This window comes from Phialemonium atrogriseum (genome assembly GCF_030411735.1).
Source record: "Phialemonium atrogriseum strain 8032-3 unplaced genomic scaffold QBC33scaffold_2, whole genome shotgun sequence".
In the NCBI taxonomy this organism is placed as follows: Eukaryota; Fungi; Ascomycota; class Sordariomycetes; order Cephalothecales; family Cephalothecaceae; genus Phialemonium; species Phialemonium atrogriseum.
Window position 1 is genome coordinate 740,178 of NW_026848139.1, and position 14,469 is coordinate 754,646.

Consider the following 14,469-nt stretch of genomic DNA (forward strand, 5'->3'; position numbering starts at 1 on the left):
CTATAATGTAGGTAGTCTGTACTGGTTACCCCACGCGGGTGGCTGCAGCCAGTGGTCCCTTTGAGTGGATGGGGCAGTCCAAGAAAAAGGGGTCGCCAAAAGCTAATATGTATGTATCCAAACGAACAACAAAGCCATTTCTGTCTAACTACCAATACAATAAGCCGCCAACTCCATGCCAATGTTTCTAAGCCGTGCGCCCCGGGTATCATCACCCCCGAGTGAATCCGGGCAGGAACCCGGTCTGATCATGCCTCATACACATTAATAAAACCCGATGACGGGCTCTTCAGCCGAGTCCCCCTTAGAGTTTACATCCACATCATGTTCCGGCTCAACCTCCGATTTTGCTGCCACAGCGGCCGCTCTTCCCCATCCGCCTCCCCGGACTCACCACCACCCCCGCCCCCCGTCCCGACCATGCCCGCACCATTCGGCCCCCCCTGCGGCCCTCCGCCCCCACCGATGCCGCGGTGGTCATCCTCGTCGATCCTCCCCAGCGCGTCCTGGAACCCCCTCGAGAAATCATCAATCTCCCTCGTCAGGGGCACCATGTCTCCATGCAGCCGGTCACCCCCATCGGCGATATCGCCCGCCGCCTCTCCGCCGCCGCCCGCCATCACGTCCGACGGGTCATAATACTCGGGCCTCTGCGGCCTGCGCGGCGGCGTCCGCGACCCCGCGGTGCTGCCCGGCGCCAGGCCCGTCTCCCAGGCCTCGAAGCTCTGGTGCACGGGCTGGAACCCGCCCCCGGACATGTCGCCACCGCCTCCGCCTCCGCCCCCGCCTGCCGGCGAGATGTACTCGGTCATGGTCGAGTGCGGGTCCACGCCCGGCCCGAGCCGCCGGTTGCTGAGCCGCTTCTGCTGCCGCCGCCAGAGGTAGATGCCCGCGGCGATCAGCGCGATCAGCGCGGCGACGCCGCTTATGGTGCCGCCCACGATGGCGCCCGTGCGACTCGACGAACTGCCGTGGTCGACCGTCGGGGGCGCGGAGGTTGCTGTTGCCGCGGGTGGTGGTGGTGTGAGTGTTGAAGAAGGAGAAGTTGATGATGGGGTAGGTGTTGGGGATGAGGTTCGGGTGCTGCTCGTTGATGTGCCGCTGGTACTACTACTGCTGTCGGTGCTGCTGTCGGTGCTGCTGGCTCCGGTGCTACTGTCGGTGCTGCTGGCTCCGGTGCTGCTGGCTCCGGTGCTGCTGTCGGTGCTGCTGGCTCCGGTGCTGCTGGCTCCGGTGCTGCTGGCTGGACTGCTAGCAGACGTCACCTTCCAGCTACCCGTCCACCCACTCGCCGTATTCACAAACTCAATGCTCAGGCTCGGCGGGTCCACCGCCTCCGTGATGCCGGTCGCGGTGGCGAACACGGTGGCGGCCAGGTCGGTGGCGGAGCCGCAGCCGAACTGGAAGAAGCCGCCCTCGTACTCGTTCCGGTAGCAGACGTCGCTGCCGCTGCAGGTGAAGGCGTAGGCGTCGGCATTGGCCTCGTCATCACGCCCCGGGCTGTTGTGGTCGACGCAGGCCGTGAAGACGCCCGTCGTGCACGGCTCCTGGTCGTCGGGGCAGCACCCGACGGCGCCGTGGCCGGCGTCGAGTACGCAGTGCGAGCCGGCGCTGCACGTCGCGGGCAGATTCGGGTTGCCGCCGATGTATCCGCATATCGTGTTGGGCTGCTGGCGGCGGCGTAGTTGGAACGGCCAGAGCGGCGGGGAGGTTGGGAGGGGTGGGAAGGGAACGATGTCGAGAGTATGGAGGGTTCTGGTACGGTCGGCCGAGGTCTGGCGCGGCTGGTTGTGGATGGCGTGCGCCGAGGTCAGGTCGAAGACGCTGGCGAGGAGGAGGAGGGCCGTCGGGGAGGGGAGAAGGAGGAAGATATCACATCTCATGACGGTGGCCGCAGGGACATGTCCCTAATAAAACAACAACGGTAACAATGGTGTGATACGTCGAGGTCCGGGAATGTGCAGGATAATCGCCAGAAAACCAGATGCTTGAATTCTCCGACTTATAGGAAAGGAGCTGAAAAGGGCGATGTGCCAGAAGGAAAAGAAGCATAGAATCAGCCACAGACTGGGGTGTTAGCGGCAAGGAGGCGAACAACGTCTCTGGGTCCGGTCAATGTCGCATCCATCGGCCCCCGATCCCTGGTTGGCAGGGATCCGGCTTGTTTCTGCAGGGTTCACAGGGATCCTGGATCGCTGATGTCAGTGCGGATTGACTTCAGTTTGCAGAAGTAACCCTGAATGCCTGGCGGAGATCTAACGATCCAGTGTTTGAACCAGGGCGAAGTCGAATGGCGCCAGCAGTGGAATGCAAGGATTGGCCAAGCAACCGTAGGCGAAACTCAACAGACTCGGACGAACAATTTAGGTTCCCGGTTGCCTTAGCGATGGAGTCGACTTTCCCGGCCCGCTCCGGGTAGTGAAGAGCCTAGCGCATGTATTAGGCCCGGCTCTAGAACCCAAATGGACTATTTACAGTATGATTCCCCCCCAAGTTCGAAGTTTACACCGCGAAGGGACGACTCAACTTCAATATCAGCGAAGAAATGGGGTAGTATGCAAGCCAGACAGCTTTTTGCCACATGCAACACGAGTCCCAGCTGTCCTGCCCCCTTCGGCAGAGAGTCTGCTAGTTCTTTTTTTAGCCATTCGAATGCATCCAATCATGAGGTCATACCGTTACAATGGGGCCTAGTAAGGTTGAGGCTGACCACTGAGGCTTCGACCCAACCACCCACATTAGTGCTTCTGATCGAAAACTAGTTGCGCGCGCTTGCCCTGGAGCCTGGGTCTGTTGGACCGATTCTAAATCAAGCCGCTGATAAATTCCCCGATCCCAGGTCACCAAGTAGACGATCTTGTGTTTCTGTTTGTTGGGACCCGAGATCGTGGTAACACGACGTTGGATCTTGGGCCACAACTGTTGCCACAGTAGCTAATGTCCTGTCACCAATGCGTGCATCAAGTTACCTGGAAGTTGCGTACATCTCTGTATCCTCATCCTCACCGCACCTTCAACATGTTTTAGGGCATTCAAGCCCCAACTCTAAGCAGAACATGGGGGAAATCCGGGCGTTGTCCGACCGATCCAACTACATATGTACACAGTAGGCCCACAGACAGCTTGCAGTCAGGGCGGCTGTGCACGCACCCCGTCGCCACCAGATGCCGCCCGGCAGTTCTCGTCTACATATAGATCCGAATGGAGTTGGAGACCCCATAAGCATGTCGTCTCAACAATCCGCGGGCATCGTCCGACCTGGCAATCTAACATGGGATTGGGATACCCTGTCCCATTCGACCTTTGAGGGTGTACATCCCGTTATCTCCGCTGGCTGGTCGAGTGTCTTGCCACAACCTGGGGCGACGCAAAACGAGGAGCCCCTTGCACAGTCGCTCAACCACGACGAGTCTCAACCAAACTCGATGGGCATTGAGCTGAACGTTTATTCGTCCAAAAACCAGACACGAGAGTTAAAACTATCGTGAAAAGCATCGGTATCTTCGGGACGGGACAAGTGTGGCTGCGTACACGTCACCAAAAAAGTAAGGTTTCCTGGCTTGCGTCCCCGCGCAGCGCGCCGATGATTTCTCGCTGTGTCTGACCTTCAGGCATAGGGCTGACTTCGGCTGTATGGCATCGGCTCAGGAGGCTACGTGAACAAGTCGGCTGTGCTACGTGTCGCCAAATTGAGACCTCCGAGATGCACAGCCCGCTAGGCGGACTCACTTGAACATATATACAACGTACAGTCTCAGAAGAATAAAAAGAAAAGGGGTCACGACACATCCACCGGCAGGGTCGTATCTGTACCGGGAATGCAGAAATTGTTAATCCCAGGATTCTTTTGTTATATGCTAAACTCCTCTCTCGGCGGACGGGACAGCTCCGACCCCGCGGCTAGAAATGAAGCGGCTATTTGCCTATTTGCGAACCCCTCCCCCAGAATCCCATCTCTCTCCCTACAAGCTCCCTGGAGACCTATCAGGCTCCCGCCGACTTTATGGCATTCACGTGGTTCGTGATCAGGCACGTGGCGTCGCTCGAGCCGTAGTAGATGGTGTTGCCGTCGTCGGAAGTCCGCCCGCTGCTGAGCGAGTCGCCCCATTGCCAGAAGAGATCCCCGCTCATGCCGCTTGTCGCCAGGGCCAGGGAGGCGTCCTGCCACGACTTCTCGACGGAGCAATGGTCTGAACTGACGCCATCTGTGTTTACGTTTGTCGTTAGAAATTGGTCCTCATATTCGATTGCTTATGGCTCGGAGGGAAAAGGGGTTGACACTCACATTCTTCCAAGAGGCACGGCTTGCCCGCGGCCGCGCAGGCCTTCGCGTGGGCCTGGATCCATCCTGGCCCGAAGCTGTTGTCGACGCCCCCTACGAAAAATATTATTAATAACTGTCGTTCTCCACATTCCCAGGGGATGGATGATGAAATGGACTCACAGCTCCCGGGATACATATGCAGGGTCCCGAAATCCAGATCCTTGACGGCGAGATTCTTGACAAAGTCGACGCCTTCGCTCGTCCCATATGGATAGCTCGACCCTCCAGGGATGCCAAAGCCCTCGTCGCCAAGGGTAATCATGTGGTTCGGGTCCAGGCTCCGGATGTAGGCGGATGTGGTGGTGGCCCACTTGGTAATGACATCGGTGCTGCAGCCGGAACACCTGGACTCATTCGCGAGCTCCCACGCGAAGATGGCGGGGGAGTTGATGTACCGGCTGACCACAGCCTTGATGTACGTCTGGTACTGCGCCTGGGCCTTGGCGTTGGTGTACCAGCCAGTCTTCGACCCGCCAAATGCCTGGACGTATGCATTCATGCCACCGTAGTCGTCCCAGTAGTTGACAAAGTTGATGATCAGCTTGACGCCCTTGCTCTCGGCAGCCTTCACCACGTAGTCGAGCCTCTGAAGGCCGTTGGCGCCCGTGTTGATCTGAGAGCCGGACGCAGAGAGCATCTGGTACCAGACAGTACCGGAACCAGGATCCCTAGTGACATCGTTGAAGCCCCAGACACGGAGGATCTTCATGCCGGACTGGCTCAAGTGGTCCATGACGGTGTCGACATCGGCGTTGTTGGTCAGGAACCCGATCCAGTAGCTGTTGCTGCCGGCGAAGTAACCGGCCTTGCCATCGATGGTGAAACGAGTGCCGCTCTTGCCAGGAAAGGTGTCTGCGGCGACTTGCTGGGCAGCTGGCAGTGCCGTGGCCAGAGAGAGCAGACCGAGGGAAAGGACTGAGAGGTACCGCATCCTGAATCAAGCCGAGGGGGATATATGACAAGAAACTGGTGATAAAGACTTTGTGATCTTGATCTTATACCACAACACAAGGAAGATGGTTCGTCTCGGGGAGCTTGAGAGGAAAGCTGAGTGACCTGATGCACTTGCCCGGGGCCATGACTTACTTATAAGTATTCTCGAGATCGACGCCTGGCCTCGGACCGTGCTGGTGAGAATACCAATCCGGTGGCGAGGCATTGGCTGCGCTGTTCCATAGTGGTCATATACCCCAGATGGATCAGATTAACCGGGCTACTGAGGGCGGAGGCGACGTCTCCGCCTGCCACTGATGGAAACCACCGACATAATAGCGGTTACCTGGTGAGAATTGCCCTCAGCGTAGCAGCCGGAGGGAGCAACTGAACATGGTAAATGCTTGCTTCCATCTTGCTCTGTACCTACCGTGAGAAGAATAGGGGAAGGGGGCCAATCAAAATATCAAAGCGGCCCGACCCAGTCCGACAAGAAGATAGACAAGCTTTGCCAAGGGTGAGGCGAGTCAAGCCAAGTTATGTATATCGTTCGTAGACCGCAAAGTTGTGTAGGCTGAAATATGAGAAGACAGACAAGCTTTGCCAAGTTCAAGCCAAGTTATGTATATCATTCGTACATATTTAGACCACAAGAAACAGGCCGATGGTATCAAGGATTTGGAGTTTGGATTGGGATCTACCCCGATCTTAGGCGGGGCACCCCCTGACAGCCTGGCTGAAACACGCCAATGACCGCGACAGCTAATCATGCCAAGGTCTGGCCCGCCAACCCCTGTTAGCGCTTCACGTGCCCCTTTAACCCCTTGGCGGGAGATCTCCAAGCATGAGTAGGAATGCAGATCAGCCCCACCCATCCATCCTCGCCATCAGGGTTCACTTTGAGTGCCTTGCGTGGGCGACCTGTCCTTAGTTCTGTCCTCACTATTCTGATAGGGAGGAACGACACAGGCAACCGGGCAGTTGGAATATTACGATGCCTATCCGAGTGAAATCGCGTCCACTCTCCCAGGTTGAGCCGGGAGCGCGGACACCATCTCCGTACGGGGCCCGCTCCGCTCGAGGTGCCCTCCCGGAAATAGCCGATGTCGATAGCTTCAGGGATGTTATCAAAAAGCTATCACTGTGAGTTCGAAGACAGCCCAAGACTCGGCATTCATAACTAACACGACGGTGAAGCTACATCAGCGACGCCATAACTCTGCCGAGTACCTTCGAGCAGCTTCGCACCACCTCGGTTGGTGACAGTCTCCGCGTCTTGGTCGACCATTTGAGCTGCACCTGCACCAACCCTGCCATCGTGAACGCTCTGCTGTAGGTCACGATCCATTTGCCAAGGCTCCAACTTTACGTGACATTGGACATTGGACATTGCCGACTCAGAACCACCACTCGTGGCCCCGGAAACGAAGTATCACCGCTGATTTCTGTTTTCCAAGTGCACTCAAATGGCATTACGGAGCTGCCGGTGGCGACAAAGCGCTCAATGATGCCCGTGCCAGCAGCTGTGAGATCGTGGCCTGGAGGTTCCTGACCCATCTGTCCGAGCGGGAGGCTGTGGACTTCTGCTTGTACGAGATTCCCGACCCCCAGCATACCGGAGATGATGGTGCCCACGACGAGGAGAGTGGCGACGACTTCGTTGACGAGCACACCGCCCTCCTCATCCAGGCATGGACCAACACTCCAGGCTCGGCGCGCAGGACCACTGGAAGCACGAGACGCTACCAGCTGCTGCAGTCCATCTCGCGCCTGACCATGACCATGACGGGCGACGACGCCGAGGAGGATGACCCGACCGCCCCGTTCGTCAACCTCAATGCCCTGGAGATTGCCGCCATCGCCGATGCCAAGCGTTTCCTCAGCCAGAACGTCGTGCAGAAGATCATCACGGGCATCTGGAACGGCGACATCATTTTCTGGGACAACCTGTCGACGCACGCGACCAAGAAGCCGAGGTTCTACAACCATCGGACCGCCGACATCTTCTCCCGTCTTAGGGTGCCCAAGTATCTGAAGTCCTTCGAGGTCCTCTTTTTCGCCTCCTTTTTATTCCTCTATTATTCGGTGCTCGTGGAGAGAAATATGGAGCGGATCACCTCCCTTGAGGTCATGCTCTACATCTGGTTCGCAGGCTTCATCTATGATGAGCTGAGTGAGTGGATCGATGCCGGCTCTATATTCTACACCGTCGATATTTGGAATTTGTTTGACATGATCATGATGTCTATCGGTATCGTCTTTGCAGCTCTGAGTAGGTTTTAGGTATTCCCACCATTCCTCAAAGCTTCCGCTAAAGCACAACTAGGAATAATTGGCTTATCCAGGGGTGACGAGCATCTCATCGATATTGCATTTGATGTCTTGGCGTTGGAGGCGCTGTTCATGGTTCCCCGGGTCTGCTCGATTCTCAGCTTGAGTCCTTACTGGGGAGTGAGTCTTGTTGGGCCCCCCTTTTTGCACAACTGTTGATCCTGACCACACGACTCATTAGACGCTCATCCCATGCCTGAAAGAGATGGGCAAGGACTTCCTCAAGTTCATGGTCCTCGTCATCATCATCTACCTCGGCTTCCTCACGACCTTCTCCCTCGTCGGCCGCGAGTCGTATACCTTCCAGCACATGACCATGGTCCTGACCAAGATTTTCTTCGGCTCCTCCTCTGTCGGCTTCGACGTTATGCACGAGATCGACCCCATCTTCGGCCCGCCCCTCATGATCATCTTCGTCACCCTCAGCTCCATCCTCCTAATGGGCTCCCTGACGGGTATGCTGAGCAACAGCTTCTCGCGCGTCATCACCCACGCCCGCGAGGAGTACCTCTACGTCTACAGCGTCTACGTCCTCGAGGCCTCCACCAGCAACCGCCTGACACACTTCTACCCGCCCCTCAACCTCCTCGCCCTCGTCATCTTCCGGCCCCTCCGCCTCGTCCTTCCCTCCGACGACAAGTTCCGCGCCGCACGCATCTTGCTGCTCAAGGCCACGCACCTGCCCATCGTCGCCGCCATCCAGCTCTACGAGATCGTACGCGCACAAATGTCCGGCCGGGGTGCCGGCGGCGGCAGCGACGACCAGTTCGCCACCTTCAAGGGCCCCCTGCCTCAGCAACAGCAGCCGCAACGGGGCACCACCGCCACCACCCCCGTCGGCGCCGTGCCCAAGAAGCACATCGCCGTCCGCCCGTCCGCGCACGGCCCCCGCCAGTCTTCGTCTTACCAGCCCGGCCTAGCCGGCGCCGCTACAGACGTCGTCGACGGCGAGGCGGTGGCGGTGGCGGCGAGGATGAGGACGGCGCCCGAGGGGCATCATCACCTGGCGCAGCTGGAGGCCAAGATCGACAGGCTGACGGAGCTGGTGGTGCGGCTCCAGGCGCAACACTCCGGGTCGTTGAGCGACGTTGGGGTTGGGGAGGCGGCTTGATCTCCGTCCCGTGTGGATAATTCCGCCCCCCGGTTTTTGGATCTACCGCCGCGAGATGGTGGTATCACGGTGCATATGTTATTCGTTGAGATTGTTTGCGTGCATGGAGCTTTTGATTTGCATTCTACACATTTGCATCGCGCTTTAGCGTTGGTAGTTAAGGGGGGTAGCATAAGCCATCAGTTTGTCCTTCCACATGCGCTTCCTTTTTTTTTGGCTTTTTCTTTTTTTAATCACATCCACATTCCTCACCTATAGCAGGTACCTAGGTAGACAAACAAATCAACGTCATCATCCCTCCTCGGCATCCATATCATCGCGCCTCCTCTTCCCACCATCCCTCTTCCCATCGCCCTTGCCCATCCTGCGGCCCTTCAAAATGGCCCCCCTGTTGCCCCGGTCGTCCACCAGGGCCTTCATCTCGGTGCGGGCGTGGCGCTGCGCCTCCTCGACGCGCGGCTTGAAGACCATGACCTCGTCCTTCTCGACGGGGTACTCGTCCAGCTTCTTCCCCAGGGCGGCCTCGATGCGCAGCCAGATCTCGAGGTCGTACTGCGTCACGAGGCTGAGGGCGCGGCCCGACTTGCCCGCGCGCGCCGTCCGCCCCACGCGGTGTACGTACGTCTTGCTGTCCTGCGGCAGGTCGTGGTTGATTACGATGTCGACCTTGGGGATGTCGAGGCCGCGCGCCGCCACGTCGGTCGCCACCAGGATGTCGCGCGTGCCGGCGCGGAACTTGTTCAGGGCGCCCAGGCGCGACGACTGCGAGAGCTGGCCGTGCAGGGGGATGGCGCCGAAGCCGAGCGAGCGCAGGAGGATGGAGAGCCGTTGCGTCTCGTGGACTTGCCTTGTGAAGATGATGGTTGACTTGCCGACGAACTCGTTGACGAGGTAGATGAGATAGCTGTCCTTGTGCATGTGGGGGACGAACAGGTAGTTCTGCTGCAGGGTGGCGACGGTCTGGTACTTGTTCGAGCTGACGCTGACTCGCACCGGGTCCTTCAGACTCGCCCGTTGCAGGCTTTCTACCTTGCTGGACATGGTGGCGCTGAATAGGTATGTCCTCCGCTCCCTGGGGATGAACTTGAGAATCTTGTCCAGAATCGCCGAGAAGTCGAGGTCCAACATCCTGTCGGCCTCGTCCAGAACCAGGTACTTCAGCCTCTGCAGCGAGAACCCCTTTGTCTTTTCCAGGTGATCGAGCAGACGACCAGGAGTGGCAACAACGACGTGCGGCTTCTTGCCCAGGGCGATCGCCTGCGGGACCATGTCGAGGCCGCCCACGATCAGGGCGCAGCGGAGCGAGATGGACGCCCCGAGGGCCTCGAATGACTGGGCGATCTGAGCGGCAAGCTCGCGGGTCGGGGCGAGGACGAGGCCGAAGAGCGGCTGCGGCTTTTCGAGCAGTGCTTGCAGGATGGGCAGGGCGAAGGCGGCGGTCTTGCCAGAGCCCGTCTCGGCGAGCCCGATTATGTCGCGGCCCTGGAGCGCGACCGGCAGGGATTCCCTCTGGATCGGGGTCGGGTGCTTGTAACCCAGGTTGGAGCAGGCGTCGCAGAGGGCGTCGACGATACCCTATTGTTGTCAGTCACACGTACATCACGCACACGACGCACTCTCACGGTTACTGACCAGGTCTTTGAATGTCTTTTCCGGCGCAGCCTCAACAGGCTCTTGCCTCGGGGTCCCATCGACGGTGGCTGATTCCGAGGTTGGTGGAGATTGGTCTTTGGTGATTTGACTTGGGCCAGAGTCGGAGTCCTGGAGACTGCCGAACTCGTGCGACACCTTCTGCCGTTTGACAGACATGTTTCTCCTCACCTAGTTTTCCCCGGTACTTACTTGTTTTATTCCTTTTCCTAGGTCGAGGTCGAGAATTGGGGAGTTTGTTAATCTGTGAATCGAAATGGTGGGCATGTCTCAAAACTTTGTTCTCAAGAAGGTTTGGCTGCTACCCTAGTCCATGTCCCAAGGCTTATCGGAAGGTGGGACCGCCCGATAAGGAATGCCCCACCGATTTTTTTTGTCCGTCTGTTTGAGTTCTCGAGGACCAAGTTTGGATCCCAGGATCCTTCATTATCACGACATAATAGTCTTGCAAACAGAACAAAGAAAACATGGCGAAACGGAGATCCAAGAAGAAGACGCATGTCGGAGCCAACAACCCCGCCACTCCGGCGGACATTGTTGGTCATGCCTCTGCTCGCGATCCCAAGAGCATGGTCATTCGCATTGGAGCCGGCGAGGTCGGGTCCAACGTCAGTCAATTGGCCTCCGACGTGCGTCAAGTGATGGAGCCCGGTACTGCCAGTCGACTGAAGGAGCGCCGAGCAAACAAACTACGAGACTACGTCACCATGTGCGGTCCCCTCGGCGTCACCCACCTGCTGCTCTTCTCGCGATCCGAATCTGGAAACACCAACCTCCGACTCGCTGTTGCGCCGCGTGGACCTACCTTCCACTTCCGAGTTGAGAAGTATTCGCTGAGCAAGGATGTTCAGAGAGCACAGAGGCATCCGAAAGGAGGGGGGAAGGAATACAGCACTCCGCCGTTGGTATGAGACAAACCCGTCGCAAAATGTCAATCCCTGGCCTCTCAACTGACTGAATATGCAGCTTGTGATGAACAATTTTACCACCCCATCCTCAGACGCAAAGTCTAAAGTACCGAGACACCTCGAATCTCTGACCACGACAGCTTTCCAGTCCTTGTTTCCTCCCATCAACCCCCAGGCAACCCCGCTCAAGTCGATCCGCAGAGTGCTGCTTCTCAACAGAGAACAATCAACGGAAGAAGACGACGGATCCTTCGTCCTCAACTTCCGGCATTATGCGATTACGACTAAATCCGTCGGGGTCTCAAAGCCGCTCAGGCGACTGAACGCCGCCGAGAAGCTGCTCAAGGCGAAGACGGGCAAGAAGGGTGGCTTGCCGAACCTGAACAAGCTGCAGGATATTTCCGACTACATGATTGGCGGTGAGGGCGGCGACGGGTACATGACGGAGGGCACCAGCGGGAGCGAAGTCGAGACAGATGCCGAGGTGGAGGTGTTGGAGACGGCCCCGAGGAAGGTCCTGACGGCCAAAGCCAGGGCTACCGCTGCCGCTGCCGCCTCGGAGGAGAAGGACCCTCAGAACTCAGTCGAGCGAGCCGACAATGTCGAGCGCCGAGCTGTCAAGCTGGTGGAGCTGGGCCCCCGGATGCGGCTGAGGATGACCAAGGTGGAAGATGGTATCTGCTCAGGCAAGGTGATGTGGCACGAATACGTGCACAAGACCAAGGAAGAGATCAAGGAGCTCGAGAAGAGGTGGGAGCAGCGCCGGAGAGAGAAAGAGGCGCGGAAGAAGCAGCAGAAGGAGAACGTCGAGAAGAAGCGCAAATCAAAGGCCGAGGAGGAGAAGGCCAGAGGTGGTGGGAAGAAGAACGGAGGCGGCGGGGGTGAGGACGAGATGGACGTGGATGACAGCGACGACGCCTTCGATTACGAGGACGAATTCGATAGTGAGGGCTTGGAAGGTGATGCCGAAGAGCAAATCAATGCCGCCATGGAAGCAAACGGCGAATGGGAAGACGAGGAGGAAGAAATTGCAGTCGGGCGACCTCAGAAGAAAGCGAGTACAAGAGGCAAGTAATAGGTGTATGGTTTATATAAAAGCATTGGTATATCAAATTCCAATCCCGTTCTTTCCCCCGAGTCTGGGTGAGTCATGAATGTCCAAGTCCTCCACCCCCCTTTTTCGTGTAAACACAGAATGAAGTCTATTTTGTCATCACTTTTCACAATCCTCGGCGGGCCTCAGCTTATCATTGATACACTCTTCGAACTTATCTCCCATGGGCTGTCCTTCTTGCTGCCTTGGTCTGAGTCCCAAGACGCTACCCAATGCAGCGGTCACCAGAACCACAAAGCAGGAAATGAAGACTGTCGGCCGGTGATGCCCACCTGTTGTAGATTGTAAGTGGATATTCCATGTCTCCTATTTCCGCTAACATACCTTCGCCCGTCGTACACAGGGCCACTATCACGACGATGTACAGCGGCAACTTGATCACCCCATACAGCCCTGCCCGGTTCGTCTCCTTGACGATCAGCCCACGCTGATACGCGATGCTTGGCAGGTAGACGCCATTGCAGACCTCGAAGACGAGGAACGCGAGATAGACACATATCTCATGTGTCACGCGTACAGCCACGAACAGACTGGCCCCAGCAATGAGCATGACCACCGCCAGCAACACGTTTGGAGATAGGAGAGCCCTGAGTGCGGCGACTACTCCTCCCCTTGGGGTGTCCGTTGACCCAAGAGGCCTCCCCCGGACAATTCTGTTGAACGACCATGCGCCCACTATCATCGCTGCCATGAACGCCGCGAAAATGACTCCGTACGGTAGCTCGGCGGCCTCGTCGGGGTGGTCCCGCCGGTGAGCCTGCTTCAGGAGGCCTGGCCAGTAGAACAAGACGAGGAAGTTCGTCCCTTCGAAGCAACAAGTGACGTAGCTTAGGATCCACACCTTGATGTCTGCTTCAAAGTTAGCATCCCGTCGCTGCATGTCGGAAGAACGAATGTGGGTGGCGAACCTCCCAGGGTACCCCTCTTGGAATCCTTAGTGACGTCGCCCAACTTATCATCGGCCTCGGCCTCGCCGAAGTTCTCATTCTACAGATAGGTAAAGGGGTTAGCGGGAGAGCGAGAAATGGTCACGCTTGTGGTGTTCCTCATACCCATGTACGGAGTAATAGAGCCACGGCAGCTACATCAGGGATCTAAAACGGGTTAACAATGCGCCAGAGCTGTGGTGGGTGACGGAAGGAGGAATATCCCTACCACTCCCACCAGGAAAGGACTAGTCCTCCTCCCCGAAACCAGCACAATACAGTACCCCAGCACGCCGCCGACAATAGCGGCAGCACAGTTCGACGTAGTCATGATTCCAAACATGCTGCTAAGAGACACGGAGCCCTCGCCCAGCCCCCGGGCGTTGAACTCGGTCACCATCCAGCTCTCAAAGACGGTCCACAAGAGGGTGAGCGCGATCCCGGCCAGGGCCCGGCCGGCGTAGAGTATCTCGATCCTGTCAGAAACAACGCTGATGGAGGCGACGGCGTGCACAACGCAGAACACCAGGCCCGCCGACCGACGGCCGTACCTGTCCGCCATGAAGCCGGCGACAAGGGCGGAGGCGGCGGCGGCGACGTAGCCTGTCACGTACAGCGATGCAACGGTCCGCTCGTCGAGGCTCTTCTCATCGCGTAGGAGGGTGTATAGGTAAGGCCCCTTTTGGGAGTGTTATAGAGGTTTGACTCAAATGGATGGGAGCTTGCTAAATTTGTTCTTACCTGGAGCCATTCCGCGCTCATCACCACCAGGTATACCTGGAGGAAAGTACGGCGGAATCTTCTCGCCTCGTCGTCCTTCTCTGCGCACCCTCGGAGTTTTTCATGGCCCTCGTTGCTGCTGTCTCGCCGTGTGACATGGCGGAATAGGCGGAGGAGGACATCCTTCCCCAGGAGGATGCCCACGCTCGGGAGGAGAAGCAAGAGTCCAACCCAATATATGTCCAAAGTCATTTTGCGCCCGCTGAGTTTCCTTTCAACCCCAATTACATGTTCACAAGAGTGTCGTGTGAACGCGGGGAGCGCATCTTTAAAGTGCATCACGGCCAGCTTATACATTCCAACCCCTGCCCCTTCTCTTAACCCCCCTTCGGCTCTCCCTCCAGCCCTGTCTCACCACGAAACTAACGTACAGCATACCATCACGTCTCAGT

General features: G+C 57.6%; 6 protein-coding genes across 6 annotated transcripts; 2 read left to right on the top strand and 4 right to left on the bottom strand.

Moving 5' to 3' along the window:
• Positions 1-158: 158 nt before the first annotated feature.
• Positions 159-2,172, bottom strand: QBC33DRAFT_156072 (uncharacterized protein). Its single transcript, XM_060422198.1, has one exon. The coding sequence runs from the start codon at positions 1,881-1,883 to the stop codon at positions 312-314; it is 1,572 nt and encodes a 523-aa protein (XP_060287731.1). The 5' UTR covers positions 1,884-2,172; the 3' UTR covers positions 159-311.
• Positions 2,173-3,886: 1,714 nt separating this feature from the next.
• QBC33DRAFT_156130 (glycoside hydrolase superfamily) lies at positions 3,887-5,519 on the bottom strand. The gene is made up of 3 exons (XM_060422199.1): positions 4,445-5,519; positions 4,286-4,375; positions 3,887-4,205 (listed from the first exon to the last, which is right to left on the bottom strand). The coding sequence occupies exons 1-3, from the start codon at positions 5,253-5,255 to the stop codon at positions 3,985-3,987; spliced, it is 1,122 nt and encodes a 373-aa protein (XP_060287732.1). The 5' UTR covers positions 5,256-5,519; the 3' UTR covers positions 3,887-3,984.
• A 595-nt stretch (positions 5,520-6,114) lies between these two features.
• Positions 6,115-9,046, top strand: QBC33DRAFT_484729 (uncharacterized protein). The gene is made up of 5 exons (XM_060425397.1): positions 6,115-6,400; positions 6,455-6,589; positions 6,715-7,529; positions 7,584-7,708; positions 7,770-9,046. Exons 1-5 carry the CDS (start codon positions 6,252-6,254, stop codon positions 8,697-8,699), a joined length of 2,154 nt encoding a protein of 717 aa, XP_060287733.1. The 5' UTR covers positions 6,115-6,251; the 3' UTR covers positions 8,700-9,046.
• Positions 8,791-10,606, bottom strand: QBC33DRAFT_523937 (P-loop containing nucleoside triphosphate hydrolase protein). Its single transcript, XM_060426681.1, has 2 exons — positions 10,332-10,606; positions 8,791-10,274 (listed from the first exon to the last, which is right to left on the bottom strand). Exons 1-2 carry the CDS (start codon positions 10,506-10,508, stop codon positions 8,991-8,993), a joined length of 1,461 nt encoding a protein of 486 aa, XP_060287734.1. The 5' UTR covers positions 10,509-10,606; the 3' UTR covers positions 8,791-8,990.
• On the top strand, positions 10,432-12,368 carry QBC33DRAFT_156150 (ribosome biogenesis protein SSF1). Its single transcript, XM_060422200.1, has 2 exons — positions 10,432-11,254; positions 11,316-12,368. The coding sequence occupies exons 1-2, from the start codon at positions 10,817-10,819 to the stop codon at positions 12,330-12,332; spliced, it is 1,455 nt and encodes a 484-aa protein (XP_060287735.1). The 5' UTR covers positions 10,432-10,816; the 3' UTR covers positions 12,333-12,368.
• On the bottom strand, positions 12,324-14,325 carry QBC33DRAFT_523942 (uncharacterized protein). The gene is made up of 6 exons (XM_060426682.1): positions 14,039-14,325; positions 13,527-13,976; positions 13,424-13,465; positions 13,280-13,358; positions 12,696-13,220; positions 12,324-12,643 (listed from the first exon to the last, which is right to left on the bottom strand). Exons 1-6 carry the CDS (start codon positions 14,267-14,269, stop codon positions 12,471-12,473), a joined length of 1,500 nt encoding a protein of 499 aa, XP_060287736.1. The 5' UTR covers positions 14,270-14,325; the 3' UTR covers positions 12,324-12,470.
• Positions 14,326-14,469: the final 144 nt, after the last annotated feature.

Excerpts from the sequence above, each read along its gene's own strand:
- QBC33DRAFT_523942 (XM_060426682.1), bottom strand. The coding sequence starts at position 14,269 with ATGACTTTGGACATATATTGGGTTGGACTCTTGCTTCTCCTCCCGAGC. Across the intron at positions 13,359-13,423 it reads CTCTATTACTCCGTACATGG|AATGAGAACTTCGGCGAGGC; the intron begins GTATGAGGAACA and ends ACCTATCTGTAG. Across the intron at positions 12,644-12,695 it reads CCTGTGTACGACGGGCGAAG|GTGGGCATCACCGGCCGACA; the intron begins GTATGTTAGCGG and ends AATCTACAACAG.
- QBC33DRAFT_156150 (XM_060422200.1), top strand. The coding sequence starts at position 10,817 with ATGGCGAAACGGAGATCCAAGAAGAAGACGCATGTCGGAGCCAACAAC. Across the intron at positions 11,255-11,315 it reads AATACAGCACTCCGCCGTTG|CTTGTGATGAACAATTTTAC; the intron begins GTATGAGACAAA and ends CTGAATATGCAG.
- QBC33DRAFT_156130 (XM_060422199.1), bottom strand. The coding sequence starts at position 5,255 with ATGCGGTACCTCTCAGTCCTTTCCCTCGGTCTGCTCTCTCTGGCCACG. Across the intron at positions 4,376-4,444 it reads GCATATGTATCCCGGGAGCT|GGGGCGTCGACAACAGCTTC; the intron begins GTGAGTCCATTT and ends TATTTTTCGTAG. Across the intron at positions 4,206-4,285 it reads GCCGTGCCTCTTGGAAGAAT|ATGGCGTCAGTTCAGACCAT; the intron begins GTGAGTGTCAAC and ends ACGTAAACACAG.
- QBC33DRAFT_523937 (XM_060426681.1), bottom strand. The coding sequence starts at position 10,508 with ATGTCTGTCAAACGGCAGAAGGTGTCGCACGAGTTCGGCAGTCTCCAG. Across the intron at positions 10,275-10,331 it reads AAAAGACATTCAAAGACCTG|GGTATCGTCGACGCCCTCTG; the intron begins GTCAGTAACCGT and ends TGACAACAATAG.
- QBC33DRAFT_484729 (XM_060425397.1), top strand. The coding sequence starts at position 6,252 with ATGCCTATCCGAGTGAAATCGCGTCCACTCTCCCAGGTTGAGCCGGGA. Across the intron at positions 6,590-6,714 it reads GCCATCGTGAACGCTCTGCT|TGCACTCAAATGGCATTACG; the intron begins GTAGGTCACGAT and ends CTGTTTTCCAAG. Across the intron at positions 7,709-7,769 it reads GCTTGAGTCCTTACTGGGGA|ACGCTCATCCCATGCCTGAA; the intron begins GTGAGTCTTGTT and ends ACGACTCATTAG.
- QBC33DRAFT_156072 (XM_060422198.1), bottom strand. The coding sequence starts at position 1,883 with ATGAGATGTGATATCTTCCTCCTTCTCCCCTCCCCGACGGCCCTCCTC.